Genomic DNA, 22,354 nt, shown 5'->3' with positions numbered 1-22,354 from the left:
TGAGTTAGTTATTACGCGCTTCACAGCAGCCGATTATACGGTACCTACAATCATGGTTTATTCAATTTTTATTCGTATCTTTGTGCTTATATTGGCGAGTGCAATTTAACGTTTTTATTATAAAAATCTCTTATCAGATCTTGAATATTCCGTCGTGATTTTCTAGCAATTTTCAATTATCTTTTCAACTTTACCAATTTTAAAAATTTTATGATCTTCGGAACAATATTTTTATTAATGTTTTGCGAATTTTGTTGCTATAAAATGCACTCAATTTCATCAAATTACCGCCACGAAATAGAATTTCGTCGTTCAAAGGCGATAATTAAGCGAATTTCTCACCTACGTGCCGCGTCGTCGCCTCCATCTTCAGAAGGCTTTGACGTGGTTGCAGCTTGCACTTGACTAATGAAAACTACTTTGTCATACCCAATTTCTTAATTATTATTAATGTTATAACGCGATGCAATTTCCTTTGGTTAAGTTATATTTTGATTCACAATTTGATCAAAGTTACTGGTCTACTTCAACTGACATTTATAAAGTATAAAGTTAGGAAATATTTATAACTTTGAGATCTAATGATCGTTCATGATATAAATTAAATTGCGTTAGTTGTACAGGTGTCCGGATATTGCGTGTACAATGTTGCTTGGTCTAAAATGTGATAATCATTTTTTATATACCAAAATAGTTTGGTCAACGTAAAACATTGCTTTAGGAGTTCAGTTTTAAAATGAAAAACAAAGAACTGCGTTTTAAAATCTTTTACATTACATTTTAGGTATGGAAAGAACGTATTTAGCGGCGTCTTTATGTAATTTTATCCGAACACGTCTTAACAATTTAGTATCTTTCCAACTAGAAACCTGATTTCAAACCATAAATGGCTTCTATAAGTTCTCCTCTTACTATTTATATGTTGGTATAGGATTTAGAATTTATTTCGTGAAATTTTAAACCACAATCTCAATAAGGACTTTAAAGCTGCACTGCTAGATTGTAATACACACTTAATGTGTCTTATAAAATCTTATTAAGGCAGTATCAAATGTTCATATCCCATTAAGCGTTCCTGTGATATACGATAACAGCCTAAATGACAAATATCAAGTAATTTCGTCCGATAAAGGTCTCTAAACCCAAACAAAACATACTACCGCGGTATACATTAAGCTTCACTGAATAAAAGACTTTAATGTAAGGTGATAAAATCTATTTTTCCAATTTCGTACATAGACCAAGTTTGACCGTAAACTTATAGCTGATTTTCAAAGCGTAAAATGTGCGTCAGGGTAGCTTACTGTGATTAATTAAAGTGATTGACACGGTTGATTTGTGCCGCGGCGGCGGGTCCCTCCAATTCATTCGGAACACCTGTCTCTGGTCAGCTATCCTTAAATCGATTATTATCCCAATGCAAAGTCACTCCACGTAATTGGATTGGTAAAAAAATGTTCTAAATGAAAACACCTGCATCGCGAGGGTGTGTCAAACACAATCTTAAATCTACATATGTATGTACATCTTGGATGATCATGATCAAGGATCCCCGAAGGGTCCGAAACTAGTCGGTGCCACCAGGGGATAAAAGCGTGAGTTGAGCCGTTCTTAATTAATTTTCGCTTTTGTACATCTTACTAATATTATAAATGCGAAAGTTTAGATGGATGTTTAGAGTGTTGAGAATGTTAGAGTTTGTAGCCAAAACAGCTGAACGGATTTCGATTAAATTTGGCATAGACGTAGAGGATAGTCTGGACGAACACAGGCAACTCACTTTTGTTTTTTTTTTTAATTCCACGCGGACGGAGTCCTGACGGATAAAGCTGATATTAATATAATCTGTACACACTTTATTATTTATTTTAAAAGTAAAGCGTCTAGTTTTTAAACGTTTTAGCTACGGTATTTAGTCATAAAATAATCTTTTAAAGAAATTCAAAGAAAACAGACAATTCTGTGACAAAATATTGACTACGTTCTTAATTCTTACATAATAAAACTTATAACAATTAAAATAGACTTCCGGAGTCTCCAGATGGTTAGTTAAACAGTTTTCCGTAATAAACAAAGTGTGTTTAAAAAGAAACTAGTTACTAAGGAAGTTAAGGCGGTACCTACTTTGGTTGTAATGGCGGTCTATTAAATCGAGTGTCATACTCAAACTAATGGCTGGGAGACGGCGCTCTTTGAAACCTTAATTATGTTTATATGGAACCATTAAGTTAACCAGTTCGATTAATCGATCTTTTCTCGATCACGAAGGCTTCCGTAAGAACTTTGAAAGCTTGTTTTCGTTTGTTTAACTCCACTAAGTTAAGGTTATTTTAAAGTTTGATGCACTTTAGTGAATGATAAATTACCATTTCTTTATCAGATTTGAATCTTAACAAGCTGGGTATTGTAAATTTTATTAACAGTATGAAAGGAATTGTGTAAAATTCAGAATGCAAAACGAGATAAATTTAAGAAAATAATGTTTATATTCAAATCTCTCTTATTAAGCTTACGGAAATTAATTTATCGTGTAGTATGGTTATATCAGGTGCTTAATAACTTTAAATTTTAAATTATTGTGCGATACTAGATACTGGCAATATATAACAAACTAGCTGTTCCCCTGCGACTTCATCCGCATAAACTTATGAAAATGCTATTTTATTGTTTACATGTGTAAAATAATCAATTGCAAATATCAAAATACCAATTACCTTACTATGGCATTTTTACTTTCTTGATGTTGGCAGCAACTTATGATCTCTTTCCCACATTAGGGTTTTTATCCAAAATATTAAAACGTGAAAAATATATAGCCTAAAGCGTGAAGTAAATGTAAGGCTTTTTATTACAAAAAGATTTATTCAATAATTGCTGACATCTTAGGCAACAAGGAAGTGTGTGTTTACGCTTTATTATAATAGTATAGATAGTTTTTTACTCATATTTTTGTAAACTTTAAATGGCATGTAATAAATGGCATTTTGTATTTATTTATTTTACGCATATGAATAGCATCATTTAATCCTGATCGTGAGGACAATAACCCTACATTCCAAGAATGTGGTATCAGCGGTTGCCGCGTTAGTTGACGCTCTGACGGGCCCAAGCGGTGACGATTCGCAACATTCCACACACATCAATTGACCAATCAAGATGTTATCGAACTACATAACTGACTTGAGATGTAAACATAGCTCACATAAGATTCTAAGTAACAGTTTACAAATTTTGTATGATTTTACGCAATTTTTATAAAACTAGCTTTCGACCGCGTGAATTTAAAAAAAAATACAAAAGTATAAGTTAAAATAATGAGTCTACCTTTAGAGTTCATTTTTTAGTTTTAAACCTAAACTGCTGAATGGGTCTAGATCAAATTTGGCATATATTTAGAAATGTAGAGGTAGTCTTTATTCATCGAGACTATCACGTTAATATTAAGATTATTTAGATTAATTTAATAGAGCTTGTAATCTACAGGTCTTGGGTTTGAATCACACCGCCATGTACCAATGTGATTTTCGATTATTCGAATTTTCACATGTACATAATTTACCCGACGTTCATACGGTGAAGGAAAACATCGTGATGCAACCTGCACATATCAGCGAAGAAATTCAAAGATATGTGTGAAGTCAACCAACCCGCACTTGGCCAGCGTGGTTGACTATGGCCTAGTCACCCTAACTTTAGGGTAGGCTCCGAGCCCCTCGGTGGGGACGTATAGTGAGCTGGTGATGAGTTTAATTTAGTTCATACTTGAAAGGCTTAAATTATATCGCAAATAAATAAAATCAAACAACTATTGAATTAATTAAAAATGTTTATTTTATAAACAACATAAACAAAGTCATAACATTTCTGACTGAGAGTGAATAAAACGCAACATTACCAATGCTACCTATATCAATAATTAACTATATCTACAATTAAATAACATCTAATATCACAGATATTACACAAAAAATAGTAAATACATTTTATAGTTATCAGTGTTGTGTGTTACTGTCTTTATAAAGCTATAGTTAGTAGAAAAAACAATATCACAATGTTTTATATTGTGTACTAAAGAAACAGCTAAAGCACTTAAAGTTATTGCACTAATTAATAAATACTTGTTTATAACCTCAAATTATAGATGGAAGTAACACATTTCATTGGAGGAGTGGTGCTTTGTACTACCATCTTATCTCGGGCAGAATTTAAAATGGGGGAAGAGAAAACAATGCAGCGAGAGGAACCTGCAACAATAAACGGTTATTCGTTGAATTCCTTTATCTTCCGCAACTTCACTGCAGAATTTGCTCTTTTAAATCCTTGAGGGAATTAAAGTTTTGAAATACGGACCTAACTTAGCAATGGTTTATAGGAATTAATTCTTTAAGAATTAAGATTAACAAAAGTTAAAATATAAATCGAAATTAGGCACTAAAATGTGGTCATTATTTGGTACCCTTAATAAAAAACACGTGTAAGGAAAAGATTTTCTTTGTATCCCTCATGTTTTAATCTCTTGCACTTAGAATGGATATCTAAATATTCTTCAAACATGTAAATTTCTAGAATATACTGGTACTAATTAATCAAAGACTTACCTAGTGGGATCGTATCTCGTATCAAATCCCGGCACATTGACTACGTTCCATTCATCTTTAGCCTTCGCGTAACTAAAGCTTATTTGATTCCGGAACGTCTCTGGTACTAAGAGTTTCATTTGTTCTAAATGCGAATGAAATTCCGGCACAAGAGTTAAATTCTTTTTCATCATGTGCTCTAAAACAAGTGAACATCAAATTTAAATTACAATTGTTTAAAAGTAATATTAAAAAAAATCGTAACATTTTGCTGGCGATTCTTACCGATGATAAATCCCATAGAGACATCATCAGGTAACCGGATACCCTCACATATGCTTATGAATTTCCCGCCACTGAAATGAAACATATTAAATAATCTGATATATAATTTAAACAATCAGACAAACGAATTAGCGCAATTTAATCATCAGTAATACGCTTACATTCGAATATAATCCCAACTTTAATCCTTGTTCTAGATTTTATTAAAATGAACATAGTAAACTTATCAAAGTTGGAATGGCCACGGAAATAAAAAATATTTTAACCAATAAAATACGAGTAAGTATGGAAAAAAGGCACTGAAAATTCCAATAGCTAGAGGCTATCCCCTTATAATCACTAGTGAAGTTTTCTCATATGGATCGTATTAGTTCTCTACGATTTATAACAAGTATTTCTAACAAGGATATTAGTAAGAATATAACAATATTTCAGATTTCTTTAAGAGCAGGTTACATCGTATGTTAAGTTTTCAAGCAAATGATGTGTTTCAAAGCAAATATTAACAACAGTGTTTACCTCGCAACAGGTAACATTTTTAATGCTAAGCTCCGACTTATGCAGAATCCAGCTCCGCCGGTCGCAAACCAGAATGAAAACATCAACTGGAACAAAAAGAAACTCTATATTTAATTGCAAGGTATAGTTTTTTTTAATTACATGTAGTTTTTGCTTTCAAGCAATACAACGGGTTGATGTTAAAATATTTAATATCCATTCGTAATTTTAAAGAAGAAATTAACCAGATTATAAATTTGGGGTTTAAGAAGAAATTAAAAATGATGGAAATGTAAAGTTTTCGCGTATTTGTAACATAGTTTATCAGGACAGACACGACACGGCTTTTAAATAAAATCCCATAGTGATTGGTGACAAAAACAACTGACTATTTCCCCGGTTTTTAACAATGTCACAGATTGCTATCAGATTCTCCGGTTTCAGCAACGGGGTCAATGATTTTTATTTGCATTACACTAATTCAATTCACTAGAGCATTTCAGAAATAAATATTAAATAGTCGAAATAACTGGTAAAATAAACCTTGTGTAAAATTTTGTTACCTTATTTGTCGGTTTTTTGTATATTTTAACAGGTTCATACACCGAAGTTCTTCCTAAATACCAGTCCTCTTGATGGTTGTACTTCTGGAGGATGCTGACCAGACGAGGGACGTTCACGTAATTGTCATCATCAAAGTGACAGAACCATCTGTTGGAATAACAATAATGATTGTAACGTAGAAAAACGTACTGTTGTACTGTTGTAGTGTTTCCATTTTTGATATACATGTATGAAAACTTTATCATTCCTCTTAATGTCTATGGAAGAATAGATACGACGATATTTAACAATTATTACGGCAGAGGAAAGTGAGTTTAAGAAATTTGGTTACCTTATTACATTGTCATTGTAAATACTAAGAATATTATTTGCTGACTATAAAATTAGGTGTTCCCATGCGGCTTTATCCGCAGGAAATTATAAAAACTTTATTTTTTTGTTTACATTTACCAAATTCACAATTGCAAATGTCAAAGTTACGGTTACTATAGTATCATTGCTTCTTTAATGTTGGCAGCTTGTTCTTAAAGGTCTGTTTCCCAAATGAAAGTTTTTTTTTAATAATATTTATCCCCTAAGTTTAACAGCGTGAAAATATATAGCCTAAAGTGTGACGTAAATTTAGGGCTTTTTATTAAAGAAAGAATTATTCAAAAATATGCTGTGATTGCTGACATCCTACGCCACAAAGTAGTGTGTTTACGCTTTATTATAATAGTATACATATACATAATACTTTTACACACAGCCAACGCTATTATTTACTTAGTTGCAGTTATGTTAGTGTGCGAAATGATTGCTCCAGGTGTAGCAAAATAATTATCGACGCTGTATAATTTGCCAGCATTACCTTCGACACAAATAACAGGAGCTGCGCGCGCGCAACTCGATACCGCATTTCGCAACATGGCGCACGACAAATTACGTACCCGCTAAATCATAACTTATATCGAATTACCGAATATCGGATATGCAATTTAAAGAAACCGAAGCTGTAATACTGTGGTTGGGTTACTCTGTCTTAAAGGCTCTTAAGTATTTCATTATGAATTTCTAATACAATTGCATAGTTAAAAAAGGTGGTATTAATTTATTTATGATTTTATCGTTAACTTTTCGGTTTATGTGATGACTATAAAGGTAGAGGAAGACCGAGAAAAGTATGGATTGGAGTGGAGTCAGATATGACGGCTGATAGATGTATGAAAAAGGAGTACATAGTTGTTAATGATGGTTTATATGATCTGATGAAAATTTCATGTAGGTATAAGAGTTTATTGACTTTTACTACTACTGCTACTACTATTACTACTAGCGCATTCAACCACTATAAAAACATGTGCATGTTAATTGTGCCTTTTAAAAAAGTCGAAAAGAATAAATGCTTTGTAACATAATTTAGAAGCCAAGTTTGCTGAGATCATGTATAAAGCGAATGAGGATTAATGCGAGTAATGTTACCCTATCCTGCATATAGCTTAATATATAAACGAATACCCTTTCACGCCGACAGAACCCTCGTAAAATGATCGTCCCTTGAAAATAAAATCCATAAACTTTTATTAAAATTTACCTAAAAATGTTCTTCACAAAATCTTTGATCAAGCGATTTTCTTAACATAAAATCCAATAGTAACATTAAATTTTTATTATGACTTAGTAGATTTTGTTATTACAAATTATTTATTTTATCTAAACTAATAAAATTAAGCGTAAAAACACACTACTTTGTGACGTAAGATGTCTGCAATTACAGCATATTTTTGAACAATTCTTTTTTTAATAAAAAGTTCTACACTTACGTCACGCTTAACGCTATAAATTTTCACGCTATTAAACTTAGGGGGTAAATAAATTGGAAAAAAAACCATCATGTGGAAAAGAAACTATAAGTTGCTGACAACATCAAGAAAGTAAGATTGCTAAGGTTTGTCATGTCATGTCATTTTGACATTTGCTATTGATAATTTGACAAATGTAAACAATAAAATATAATTTTCATAATTTCGTGGGGATGAAGCCGCACGGGAACAGCTAGTATTTAATAAAATGAGTACACTTCTCTAATCATTTATGAGATGTTTTTTAATATCGACTATTAAATTCAGTTAACGACTAGGATTCAATACAGTGATTGCTTAAGGCTTTTTATATTTGTTCGTTTTAGATAAACACAACATCCGTTAATGGTTTTTGAAGAGGAAATTCAATATTATTTCGGGCGTAGAATATTCACGCTTTACTTTGACCACCGACCGATGTTTTCGTAAGGGAGGTTTTGTACTTACACCGAGATAATATTGTTATTTATTTTAAATTTCAAATTTACTTTACTTGACTATGTGTCCTTGAATGTGTAAGTGCTAATTTAAAAAATGCGTTTTGATATTCGACCTTTTATTAACATTCTAAAATCATAAGATGTTTTAAAAAAATGTATAAAAATGTCATTCGAATCTACCATTTCAATAAGAAAGCGTGATGTATTAAATTTGAGTTACAAAAGTGCGGTAAAAATACATGGTATTTTAAAGCTACTTCCGAGAAAATATTTCCTTATTATATAAAAGTTATCTGAAAAATAACGTACAAAATTGAGCACGTCAAAAGCAACCCTTCGATACGGTTTTACCTTTGTCAAACAATTACACACATTTTCTTATTTATTCAAACTTCTCAAAACAGAAGTTGAGAGGCTCTTGTTTCAGGTAGAACAAAACTCTCAAAGGAAATATTTGAAATAAATTCTGTTGTTTGTTTCGAAGAATGTCAAGATAGTCAAATTAATATTTGTTTTTATATTCTACCACAGATAAATTACTTTAATATTTTTTCTTAATGTAAAGACAAAAAAAAAAATTAGAGAATTTCTGTTTAAAATTTTGATCTCGAATCATTTGAAAGCCGTTTCATTCGCATAGAGTTGACAAAATTAGACGTTCCAATTTCACTACAAGATTTATCCTCTGATTAATTTAGACACATAAGTTCACGTTTTCATCTGTAGCGCCTGTTAATTGCAACATAGCAATGAACGTCGGCTATAATTACAGAGCTGATTAATAACATGAATCGTATCAGAGCTTTAACAGGCCACGCTTTGATTGCCTTATAATTGCTGGGAAATACATTTTTGATGGACTATATAACGAGACAGCATATAATTTATCACGGGCGCCGAATATTGTCATGTCATAATTATACACTTTAAGTTAATGCTCCAGGCTAAATAAGCTTTAAGCTTTCAGATCTGTAGCGAAAAGTTGACTGAGTTGAATGTGGTGATACTATTGGTGATGTTTTCTGTATTAAGTGTTGAGTTTTTTGAAGTGGAATGCGAGTGTTACTCATAAATGTTCGGAAAAATAGTAAGTCACTTCTATTCAAAGTGTTGGTGGGAATAAGACTCGCAAAGGAATAACCTTCTTCAACTAACTAACGAGGCAAAACACACACCACATATGCTCAGTTATTCTTCTTGCCGAATAGAGATCTCCTAAGGGTTGTCACTTGTTCCGATATCTTTATAATTAAGATAGCTACTAAATATAGCGCGTATACTTACTTTTTACCGCTTTCCAGAAAATGATCGTATTCAACAGACATTTTGCAACAGAGATGTTTGCGTTGATGCGACGCTGAGCAATTTGTGTTAACCATGTGACCGTCTGAAAACAAAAATAAAGATGTGAAAAATGCTCTCTCACAAGTTGTGGAACTCCAATGGAAGCGAATAAATGTGATTTAAGTATTTTTCAAAAGTTTTAAGAAGCTCTCGTTGCAAAACAACGTCGTGCCAATGTCTTTTGGTTACTTATTTTAGACTTTAAAGCCTAATAAATAAAGTTGATTTCCATTTGAACTGCTAGTTTTCATTTAACGTAAAAGTTATATAGCAACAATAAATTTAAAATTTTAACTTACTAGTTTGGTCTTGAAGTTGGCGATTGTCTGTGTCCGTAAAGAACCATGTCTAAAACAAATAAAACAATTGTTTAAAAATATATGTTCTATGGATGAAAAAGGAATTAGGATAGATAGAATTTATATTTCTGTATTATCTTGTGCTAATTTTACAAATAAGACATAGCGAGTGCACTCCAGTATACGAAATATGTTGAAACTGCTATTGATTACTAGTTAGCTATTTATTACTTTTTCCCTTTTAGTGGTTTCGTATATAACGGTACACATGTTCACTCACAGAGCAAATGCGTTGTTACCGACCGCGTCTGGTTCGACGCAATTATCATTATTAAAACAAATGTTATCTCTTCCAGTTAAGGGTGAGCTTCGTTAGTAAACATTCGGCGCACCTGAGTCGCTTATGTTAAAGTTTAATTAAGATAACGCGGAGACAAAACAGGATTACATTCTCTTATTACCATTGTTAATATGAGAGTTATTAGTAATACTATGCGTTCTTATTATAAGTAATGATATTTAATGTTAGTCTACGCCAGATTGACCAGCGCTGAATTAAGAAAGTTATGTAGATGATAACAGACTTCATTATTTTTTTAAGTTTTGTAAAAGAAAAAATAATTTGATACCCAGTTCAGTAAAACCTCTATTATTATAAAAAAAAATCTACAGATTGATAGATATCTAATAACTAATAATAAGCTGATATAAGCGTGGAATATTAAAGTAAAGGTTTTTATTGGTAGATAACACAAATTCATAATATTTTTGCTTTATTACTTAAGGTAATATTATCCTAAACACATGTATTATTTATCCCACGTATTTTCATTAAAATAGAACAATCGAAATAAATAAAATTCTACTAGACAATGGAATGCAATACAAAAAATACTATAGGGAAAGAATAAAATCAAGTCACGTGTCGGGCGCGCGCCTTTGGGCCACGCGCTGCGCAAGCGCAGGGCTCGCGCACAATAGTTATTTATGTTGGTCCTTCGAGCAGGATTAACGGTCGATTATGCACGCTCCAGATTCAGGAAACGCAAGGCAATGGGCGCAGCACGACTGGCCTCGGACCGTTCCTCATTGTTTGCTTTTCTATAGCGCGGTAGGTTTCACTTAATGCGTGGTTAAACTACTTGCAATATATGTAAACTTTACAAAAGGGGTATTTGTTTTTATAATGGCATATGTATATTCTTATTGGTTTTATACGTTTGTTGGTTTTTAATGTGTTTTTATGTTGTCTAATTAATTCCATACGTTAATTGAGAAAATTGATTTTTGGAGTCTGAACGTGATAAAAAGTTATGAATTTTATTACCAGACTTGAAAATTATATTGTTAGTGATGAATTATTGTGACAAAAACATCTTATTTCCAGTGCCCGTGGTATTCTAACTGGAGTCTTTCGACTTTTAAAATGTAATTAATGTACATTGAAAAGAAAAAAACGTAAAGAACAATATGTCTCTAACATACGATGGAAATGTTGTCATTTTTAATAAAAACGTTTTAATTGTTTAAACAAGTTTTGAACAATGTCGTTCTCGTTTCCTTTAAAAGATCTATCATGGTGATCAAGTTTTGTTTTTAATTTGCGAGAAAATAACGTTACAAGCAGATGCTGGCGGCAGATAGATGGGGAACGGTTGACGATAAACAAACTGGTTTATCAGCTTCGTGTTGCAGCTGTGGACATCATTGTCGTCGATAAAGAAAGAATATTAAGATGTTCCGGTTTTGTAATGTTTTGACCTTAAAATGCCTGTCTTAGCAACAATTCTTAATAGAATGTGGCATTATAAAATCTTATTTCGTAATTTTTAATTATTTTATTTGCTTTTTTTAATACATGTTTCGTAAATTTAAAATTTGTTTGAAATTGATAAAGTAACAATAAAACAAGATACATTGCTCGTATTTTACGATGCATACACAATTACTGTTGCTTACCCCTTATTAACAAATGAGAACTTTGTATATACCTCAGTTAAATCTGAATGTTTCTACTTAATAGACTTACAAATTAAGTCTCCTTCTATGATGATCCATTTTCCTTTAATCTAGTTCCATTTCTATGCTTTTACCTAATTTCTTCTTGGAATATCACTAGGAAATAAAGATAAATATTTTGTCTAGCAATCATCTTTGTATCTTTACTAAGAAAAGATCCCAAATACGTATAAACAACATATAATTATCAAAGTAAATTCTCTGTTTATTCAACGTTTATGAACTTTAGACAATCCAAATACGCCAACTTGTGCTTAGTCTAATTAGCAGGTTGTTAATGCTTTATTTGTTATTTGATTAATGGCTAAGTATTTCTTGCAAATGTTAAGTAAATAAATATATGTTTAATAAGGATATAGGATGTTATCAGCTTTCACATAAGTGTTATCCATCTTAAAAAGTCATTAAATACAAATATGTATATGTGTAACTACTATCTTTTTATGGAAATTCAAGTGATTTTTTTATAGAAGTTGATTAATATACCCTAAATGTTAAAAATGAATATGAACTATATCAGCTTTAAAAATGAAATTACCTGATCTCTGGCTAACTGGAACCATGTTTTCAAAATAATTGGCAATCTCGTATGTTGATAATGTTTTGTTGTTTTCACACTTATAAAAATGTCATTTAAACTTATATTCTTATTAACTACACTGTCATAGATATTTGTTTTTGTAACGGGCTCGATCGATAAATCAGACACTTGCACGGACCCCTGTCGATTTTCTTGGAAGTTGAAAGTTACCCCGCCTTGGTAAACTAACAAACTGCTGTAGCCTAAAGCTATCAGCACCGCTGCAGCTTTTATCATCCTACGACCACCCATAACAGATCCAGCTGGCGCGAAAGCGCCTCCGAGAATGTCGTAAGCCTAGCACCTCGACACTCATCTGTTTTTATATCGAAACACCACAATCACTAAGCAATCAAAGTCTACTGGAACTCGACACACTCCTTTCACGAGCGAATACGATTCTAAACTAAAGAAAAATGTAACACAGATAGCAAACATACGCCCGCGACTCAGACCTGCCCCACCACGTGCTGTGAGCGAGAACTCCGATCGTGCTGTCTCTATCCAACCTGTTGCGCTTACCTGCGCGTGCGCCTGTTGCACCTCGGCAGCGACACCCGTGTCAATGGCTCACGTAATTGTTGTCTATAACTTTGAAAGATATTAATTCATATTTGTTTACCTTATTTTAATGTGAATCAACATTTTTTTTTCTTAAATCGCCAGTCTACACAACTTACTTGGTTAATGTAAGATGCATGTTGTATATTGAAATAGGTAATTTAAATATAAATATTTACTCTTTATAATTACTTTAATGTTGCTACATTATTAATTACGCTTTCAACCTTGGTTTGATCTTAAATTAAGTGTGAGAAACTACTACGTTATTTTTGTTCTGATTTTCAATGCGTACAATAAACTATTGTTATGGTAGGTTGGTGGACTACCACTGTGAGACACCGCCGCTAAGCCGTGGGTGGTAATGAAATTACCAGCCAGTCATTGTGCCATTAAATTTCTTTCAAATTAGATAATGAGTGGAGAAATTGTCCCGAAACCGAAGCTGACGGGGCAATTTTTAAAACTTGAGATTTACAATAGAAACAAAAAAAAATCTTAATTCGCCTCACTAATTGGTCGACGGATCGCATTAGTGTTACAGCGATAAGAAAGTTTCTTGTAATCCGATAGCTTGGAATCTTCTTTCTTTCGCTTTTAATATTTCCTCCAAATAAAATTAATCAGACATAAAAAACATGCGAAGAAAACATTTTTGTAATCGATCCATCGAAAACCTAGGTCTATATTAAATTATTAAAAATTATAAAAAATCTGTATAATTGTGGACATTTGTACGAAAACAAGTACTAGTTTTAAGAGTTATTTAAAGAGAATATTTTTGATTACGACCTGGCAACAAACAGATGCCAAAAGAATTAAATTGGGTAATGACTAAGGCTCTCCAGTCACCGTTCTTACGACGGGATTCGGACGCGAACAGAATTTTAATATAATCATATGATACTAATATTATAAATGCGAAAGCTTAGATGGATGGATGGATGTTTGTTAGAGTTTGTAGCCTAAAAGGCTGAACGGATTTCGATAAAATTTGGCATAGACGTAGAGGATAATCTGGAAGAACATATAGGCTACTCAGTTTTGTTTTTTTAATTCCACTCGGACGTTGTCATGGGCGAAAGCTAGTTTTAATATTAATTGATCTCATGTTATACGTCAGAGTAACGTTCATCAATTTTATTAAAAATCTTTAAAAGCACTTAATAAAACAGTTTAGGACCAAGAAAGTAAAACTAAAAACGGCCTAAAATTTTAAGCTTTTTAACTATTCATATATTGTACATCTACTTCAAACAAATCTGAAGAAAAATCGAGACATTTAATTTCAAACTTAACACACATAAAAGACACCTTATAGAGAAGTGATAATTTAACGTCAATATTATAACCTTACCTAATATACAATCAAGAATAACCCTCGACTTCTGTCTGTGAAGTTTTGTTTAAAAGGGGAGAGTAACAATGACGTACTGGTAGTGAGAACTGCGAATGCAACCCCATCACTAATTGCGGAAGCGTGCATTACGCATTGCACACGCCAATGGCCGTGGGAACTAAAGATTTTGATCCTTTCATTCCAATGGCATGGAACCATACAATTCAATTAGTTATCATTCAGAACATTCATAACAACGTTTGATTTAAAAAAATAATCGGAAGATAAGGTTTGAAGCGATCGTAAGTTAAGTTTATTGAAATTAAGAAAGAAAGATTACAATCATCATCATCATCATCATCTCACCTCATCTCATCATCGCCGAGGGGCTTGGAGAATACCCTTAAAAGGGGTGGCTGGCCATAATCAACATCAATACATTTGAATTTCGACGCTGATATGCATATTGCATCATGATGTTTCCTTCACCATAAGAACGTCGGGTAAATTATGTACATATGAAATTCGAAAAAACGAAAATCACATTGGTATATGGTGGAATTCGAACCCAAGACCTGTAGATTACAAGTCAAGTGCTCAAACCCCGGAGCCAAACCTAAGATCATAAACAAACATAAATAAAACAGTTAATAATATAAGAAACAATATAAGCATAAACTTACGTTGATTTATCTTTAGTGATAGCGTAGGTCGAAACTTTTCCTTTTAACTCAATGAAGCGAGCAAAGCTCGGTGAGCTGTTATCTTTGCTACGGTACAACGTACATATTTTACGTATGAGTACGCAAGACGATATTAAAAGTAAAAGCCGATATTCTTTGGCCAGTCAAACGTTAAACTTCCTTTCTGAATAGGCTCGGTAATATGATGCCTGTCAAAAGCCATATACTCGTATGCTACAGCGATATTGTCGATTTCGTCATAATAAAAATAGCCCAGTTACTTCAATGTTCAAGTTACCTTTGGTATAATTTTAAATGAATACAGAGCATGTAATCAGTTGTAGTTTTGCTTTAAAATCATTCAGTAGATATTCATATATACAGAAATATAAGTAATAGTAATTTAAAATAAGATAATTAATATTAAAAAAAAATAAAACGTAAGATCAAGATTAGTCAGGTCGTTCAATTTTACTTTGACATTTAGATGACCTACGTAAGACAAATTTGGCTTAACATTAACGCAAAGGATATTACTTAAGTTCTTACTATACCGTCGTGGAAACCAAACAAGTTTTCGGTTTCGGAAACGGATCATTATAGGATTAAACGGTACATTACACCGGGCATTTATCGGCACTTGCGGGAACGTTCAGATTGGTGACGTCCGGCGCAGGCGTCGCGCGGCCGGCTCTCCGGACATTATCCAATTTATATGAATTCATGATGACTGACGTTGATCTGCTCGGTGTATCGAACGATCTCATAATACATCCCCATCTCTAGCAAGAATGTTTCGCAAGACTATAAAATAAAAGTTACCACGTCCTTATTCAATGTCATTTATGCGTAGATTTATTGATGGTCATTCATTATTTCTTTGACAAATTTCTTATGTACCTGATTGATTATCTGATTAAACTAAATAAAATCTATGAACAACAAATAATTTTAGGTACCGTATTTTGATGTAGTATTGAACGATGTCTTGTTTTGTATATCCCAGATTCTGAGATTCGTTTGTAAAGTTAATCAAAAGTTATTTTAACTTACATGAATTATTGTTACAGTTTATGTAAATAACTTCGTGTTGATGATGTACTCAGTAAGATGATTTTTTAATTCATATTGTACTATGACAAGAGGACTTGTAAATATCATTATTACAAATTGTCTAAGTTCTGTTTATAATAGAATCGAATGACTCTTCGTTTAGTAATTATTTTAAATCTCATCGCATTTCGCTCAGGTCTTGGGACAGTAAGAGGATGAGGATTATTCTGACGTTAGTCTGACCGGCGTGACGTATTTGTCAAAGATTAAATTAAGTGCACTGAAGCTGTTATTTCGATATCTTTAGTACGTTATAAGCTTATTATTGTTATGAAGATTACGAACTAGATTCGAAGTTATCTAACGGGTTATTAACTCGCATTAAATAAATAAAAACGAACAACGATTGTAAAAAAAATATTCGTAACGAATGCTATTTAATAATTTTTTAAGTTATTTTGGGGCCACATCTACAAAATAAGTAAATTGTTGTGTCCAAAGTAAACTCGGACACAACAAATTACTAATCGACAAAACTTTGTTTAACGTGGGTCAGTAAAGCTTTTAAATAATTATGTAAACAATGCCATTCTGAAACCTTATAATAAGGGTTGTTATCGACAACTTTATTATCCCTTAAACTAACTTACGGACACGCGCCTACCTTGACATGCGGATAAAAGTACGGTTACAAAAAAGTTTTTTAATATCTAGCTGTAGTTCGCGAGTTCGTCCGTGCTGATTAAAAAAAATATAGTTATAAATATAGCCTACTCAGTCATAATATAGTATGTTTTGAAACCATACTGTCGTCCTACACAATCTTTAGTTGTTTAGACACAAGCAAGGTGAATAGAACCACAATATCGCAAATATTTGTTGTCAAAGACCTTTTTCTACTTGAATACATTGAAGTAAGATGATATAGTAACACTACAAAATTATTTCGTTATAATAAACGTAACTATTACATTCAACTTTACAAAGTTTTACCAGGAAGAGCACGCTGAGTCGACTCCAAATTGATTCGGCGCTAGAAACTTAACTCTGCGGGTAGTCCGGTCTAAGTGTCAAGTTGCACTGAGAACGCAATTAACTCGAACTTAAAATGTGATCGAAACAGTAAAGTAATAAACTGATATAGTTTAGTTCTTAACGAATAGAAGGGAAATTCAGTATTTTTATTTAACTTTCATAAGTATTGAAACATAATATTTTATTATACTTTTGTCTGCGATCGTTCTTGATATCTAAAAAAGTATTTTATTTATTATTATTTATTAAGTAAGTAGCTTATGCACTATTCTCAACTTTACCTGAGCACAACTTCATCTATACTATTATAATAAAGCGTAAACACACACTTCTTTGTTGCCTAACATGTGAGCAATTACAGCATATTTTTGAATTATTCATTTTTTAATAAAAAGCCCTACACTTACGTCACGCTTTAGGCTATATATTATCACGCTGTTAAACTTAGCGGGTAAATATTTTGGATAAAAACCCTAATGTGGGAAAGAGACCATAAGTTGTTGCCACCATCAAGGAAGAAAGGTTGCCATGGTTTGACATCAAGTCATGACATTTTGACATTTGCAATTGATAAGTTGACAAATTTGAACAATAAAATGAAGCGATTATGCGGTTGAAGTCGCATGGGAACAGCTAGTTAATATTATAATTTAATTCATAAAGATATCGAGTTGTGAAGTCAGCCATTGCGCAGTTGACTCGAGTGCGGATGCTTCAATATCCTCTTTACTAGTAAGGGGACTTACATACAATGTCAGTGTAATAAGAGATCGATTTTATTAAATTAATTTAGATTATCTACTGTATTTTAAAACTTTAAGGGTGAGTTGCACCATATCGCCGGTTACCGTTAAAGTTAAAATTATTTGTAACGGTAATATTTGGAATAACCTTAAAATTTACTAAGGGTGAGTTACATTAGCTAACTATAAACCTTAACCAGCACATTCCCGATTGTTACGTCTTCGGATGTTCATGATATTCGCTACACCAGTTTTGCGCTGGTCAAAATGACGTCATATTTGACACTTATCATAACCGCCCGATTTTGGGCGGTTATAGTTAGCGTTACGGTTAGTGTCAGTTCGGTAGTGTCAACTGTCACAAGCTCTTATCTTCAAAAGTACAAATAATGGAAAAGTAATGGAAAAAGAAAATCTCTACTATTATCATATACGTAATCCAGAAGAATAAAGTCTTGCGTGCTCGGAAATAATGGATTTCCAAGATGGAACTCGAAATTTGGCCAAACATTCAGTTTGGACAAATTTCGAGTGTCTAAGGCCATAGCAACAGCGCTTTTTTCTCTTATTTAAAAAAATGTCCTCCATAAAAGGACAATTTACAATATGCATTGAGAGGACAATTTATAATATGGAAAATAAATAAGATGCATTTATATTTGTATAATTTTATTGCTTCATTTTTGCTACATATTTGAGTAGTAAAGTAAATACAGTTTCAATAATGGCCCAAACTAGTTTATTTTCACAAGAGTTTGCCATTTTCTCCATCTCCGTGGGCAAAAAGTTTATGTCACTATAAAATACCATGCGATGATACATAAATATGTACGGCGAAACATGAATTTCCAAACATTTTAATTTACGTAAATGTCATTCTTGACACCAACTTGACACTTTAGTGACATTCAGGTTTAAATGTTTCCATTGTAAAAACGAAAAACACATAAAACCTCTGTGAGAATATGTTTTTGCACTTGTAACCCTATTAACTATAACTATAACTTTTACGATAACCGGCGATTCGATGCAACTCACCCTAAGTAGTAAAACAAAACATAACGTAATAAAAATCATTGCGATTAAAATAAAAACTGCTCGCTGTACAAAGTCTTGACAAAAAATAATTTAGAATAATCTGTCTGGTTTATAAAGCTTTTATTCTAAGAAAACATATGAATATCGATGAATAGATCATGAATTTCTTGAAATCCTATTAACCATTAAAAAACGTAGCATGTTCCAAAAATAAAAAGTGGTATAATAACGTATGTACTTCTTTAAATTCATTGCAACTGCATTGAGTGCGAACTATTTCAGTCCATCGACAAATACACCCTGTAAAGTGTCATTAATCAGAAGACGCACTCTCCAAGTGGAACAAGCATCAGCACAAAATGCCCATTGTAAATTTTGTGTACGCAGTATACGCACTTAAGATAAGGACCTATCGGCCACTGTCCCGTACTTGAGACTTACGTAGGTATTTTACGCATACATTTTATTACCATATCATGTATGACCGCTTAAATCTTAGTAATATTATAAACTAGCCTTCGCCCACGACTCCGTCCGCGTATAATAAAAAAAAACAAAAGTGAGTAACCTATGTGTTCTTTCAGACTATCGTCGACATCTATGCCAAATTTCATCGAAATTCGTAAGGCTACAAACTCTAAAAAAACATTAGTAATAGTATGACTAGTATGAAATATGACTCAAAAGTTCAGAAGGATGGATGTTTGTTAAAGTTTGTAGCCTAATCGGATGACCGGATCTGGATAAAATTTGGCATAGATGTAGAGCGTGGTTTAGAGTAACACATAGGCTTATTACTTTTGTTTTTATTACCATGTAGAAGGAGTCGCGGGCAAAAGCTAGTATACACATATTTGTAAATGTCATAGCTGCCAATATCCGGATCTACCTAATCTATTTTTTAAATATTTGATGTAATAAAATTAATATCCTATGATAAAGACTCTCCCAAATGCAATTAACGACTTTAATATACTTTTTTACTACTAACACTATCTATTTTCTATTATTAATGTTGAATAAATAGTAGATAACGTACTTATAAATACTACGGTTACAAACTTTCATGGCCAACAGATAAATAGATGACGTCAGATGAAAATTTTCTCCTTAAGTTAGGATTTTCTATGATTTATCACCGGCTTCCCTCGGTGCGGCTTTCTGTTACACCGACCTACGCTGACTTAAATAAATCGAAACCTATTAAACTACTGTAGAACTGTGTAATAGGATGACCAAAGTTTGGACAAACGGTTGTACAATTTTTTAAAATAACTAATGATACGAGTGCAGAATAGCTTGTCAAAATAGGACTCAAATATAAGGGGTGTTAGTGGTTCTAAAGATGTGGGAGACATTTCTATGTCACCTTTATTTTACCATGCTATTGCTGTAAACAGGCTTATATTGAACTATGTAAATTGCTGTATTTTGCTGCCTTCTCTGTCGAGCGTCCTGGGCAGTGGACTAACCGCTTCCAGCCTAACGCCGCCACTGTATTAAGGAGGTCTTTATGATTCCCAGCTAAATTAACAACTTTAGTTGTGTGCCTATACTCGTATTGTAATGCCTCAACTTGACGTTGTCGTCGCAAAATTCAATAAGATAATCGACTAGCTGTTGCCCGTGATGTCGTCAACGCAATATTAAGATAAAAAAGTAGCTTTTAATATGCTCGTCTATGACAGCTACCTTTCTGTTAAAGTCCGGTAAAAATCTGCCCAGACGTTTCGGAGATTATTCGGAACAAGCTCGGCTTGCGGACAGAAAGACAGACAATCTTAAATGCGATTTTCGTTATCAACAACGCAAATACATCATCTTCCCGAAATCTGGAATTTTTCTTTCGATATTACAAACAGACATTCCAATTTTATTATATGTATAGATGTATAGTTATAGAAGATAACTAACGGTGCATAAAATGTTCTACATATTGATTTTGTTGATGTAAACCAGTACGTAAAACTCGTTCGGAAGCACGCATACAAGACTTGTGCATTGGTTAATGCTCACATTTTATTACTGATAGCTTTATTGCTTCTACCCACACATCGTTTCCCATTCAATGCACCTAATAAATAACCTATAAAATATCTGATCCCTTACAGGTTGGGACTTTTGTAATTAAATTTTATTACATTTAAGTAAAATAAATGACTCAGTAAATGTCTTTAGATAAAGAAAATTCCATTTTGAATGTAAATTTTAAGATAAACAAAATTTTAATCAAAAATACCTCACAACTCAGTGGATATAACCACTATGGCTATTAATATGGTCTACTCATGGATCTGTTTTACAATTGTATAAGAGTTTGAATCTAAAGGCTTCTAATCCTCAACAAGAACGATGTCTAAAGAAATGCTTAAATGTACTAAAATTTGTATTGGCCTTTTCTTGTTAGTGTATCTGTAGAGATACATCAATTTTTTTTTTCTAAACACTTTGGGTCATCAAGGTTAAGTGCTATGAACATTATTTTGATATTCGAAAAAATAAAATTCTGCCAAGTTAAGGGTTAAATTGTTTTTTTTTTTTTAAATGTTGTTTACGTTCTAAACTTTATAGAATAAACTGTGTCCATTTTCCGTACATTTCATCGCTGGCGGTGTTAACAAACTTTTGTACATACAACATAAAAATTCTCAAATACTCGTACGAAAACCGAAATAACTTTTCGTCTAAAAGCGACGACTTTTTATTCCATATTGCGTTGTAAAATTTTAGTTTCAGTAGATGAGATATTTTACGTTTATAAATATTAAATTACTTGAAATTTTAGAGCGGATGCACACCTCTGACTAAACTATCGCACAATTGTTGTACGATTAATGATTGTCAATTGTTTCGTAGCCCATTCAACAGTTTAGTTGTACAACTAAAATAGAGTAGTATGCGCACCTCCCTATAAGTTCATAGGAATCAAAGCAAGACTAAACAGTTGTGCGATATTTTAGTTTTAGGTGTGTGCAGGCTCTGAATGTTAGAAATCTTGTCAGAAAACTTCCCGCGCACCTGAGCCCTTACCATTGAGATAACGTATGGATAAAATAAGAAAACTGATACTTAATATTCGTTAATTAATAAGATAAAAGTTTGTTCAGATTATTTGCTAGTTTCACACCTTAAGCTAATCATGATCGAGATAAGTATTACGTAAAGTAAACCTGTCATACATGAAGTTAAATAGGAGTTTTAGTTAGGAGACAAAATTCGTTTACTTTTTTGGTCGCAATAGCTCACTGGCAATATATTGCTAGAGCATTGTTGCAGGCACTTTGAACATGTGCGATCATAGGTAATTTGACTTGTAATTTTAAGAGGCTGTACAAAGCGACTCATTAATTAAACAATTGTATAGGATTTAATAATTTTTCGTCCTTTGCAGTATTCCTGCAAATAAAAAAAATATACTAAAATTATTCTTTACATAAAGTACAGAACTACAAAGG

The 22,354-nt window shown here is 32.5% G+C and overlaps 1 protein-coding gene across 1 annotated transcript; it reads right to left on the bottom strand.

Moving 5' to 3' along the window:
• Positions 1–3,808: 3,808 nt before the first annotated feature.
• LOC106105228 (fringe glycosyltransferase) lies at positions 3,809–12,868 on the bottom strand. The gene is made up of 8 exons (XM_013285509.1): positions 12,406–12,868; positions 9,849–9,897; positions 9,490–9,592; positions 5,924–6,071; positions 5,382–5,467; positions 4,863–4,933; positions 4,599–4,776; positions 3,809–4,244 (listed from the first exon to the last, which is right to left on the bottom strand). The coding sequence occupies exons 1-8, from the start codon at positions 12,697–12,699 to the stop codon at positions 4,190–4,192; spliced, it is 984 nt and encodes a 327-aa protein (XP_013140963.1). The 5' UTR covers positions 12,700–12,868; the 3' UTR covers positions 3,809–4,189.
• Positions 12,869–22,354: the final 9,486 nt, after the last annotated feature.

The sequence above is a fragment of the Papilio polytes genome, unplaced genomic scaffold (genome assembly GCF_000836215.1).
Source record: "Papilio polytes unplaced genomic scaffold, Ppol_1.0 DF824270.1, whole genome shotgun sequence".
NCBI lineage: Eukaryota > Metazoa > Arthropoda > Insecta > Lepidoptera > Papilionidae > Papilio > Papilio polytes.
Note: the sequence above shows the minus strand (reverse complement) of the source record. Positions and strands in the feature narration are given on the sequence as shown.

Excerpts from the sequence above, each read along its gene's own strand:
- LOC106105228 (XM_013285509.1), bottom strand. The coding sequence starts at position 12,699 with ATGGGTGGTCGTAGGATGATAAAAGCTGCAGCGGTGCTGATAGCTTTA. Across the intron at positions 9,593-9,848 it reads CCAACTTCAAGACCAAACTA|ACGGTCACATGGTTAACACA; the intron begins GTAAGTTAAAAT and ends TTTTGTTTTCAG. Across the intron at positions 4,777-4,862 it reads CTCTATGGGATTTATCATCG|AGCACATGATGAAAAAGAAT; the intron begins GTAAGAATCGCC and ends CACTTGTTTTAG.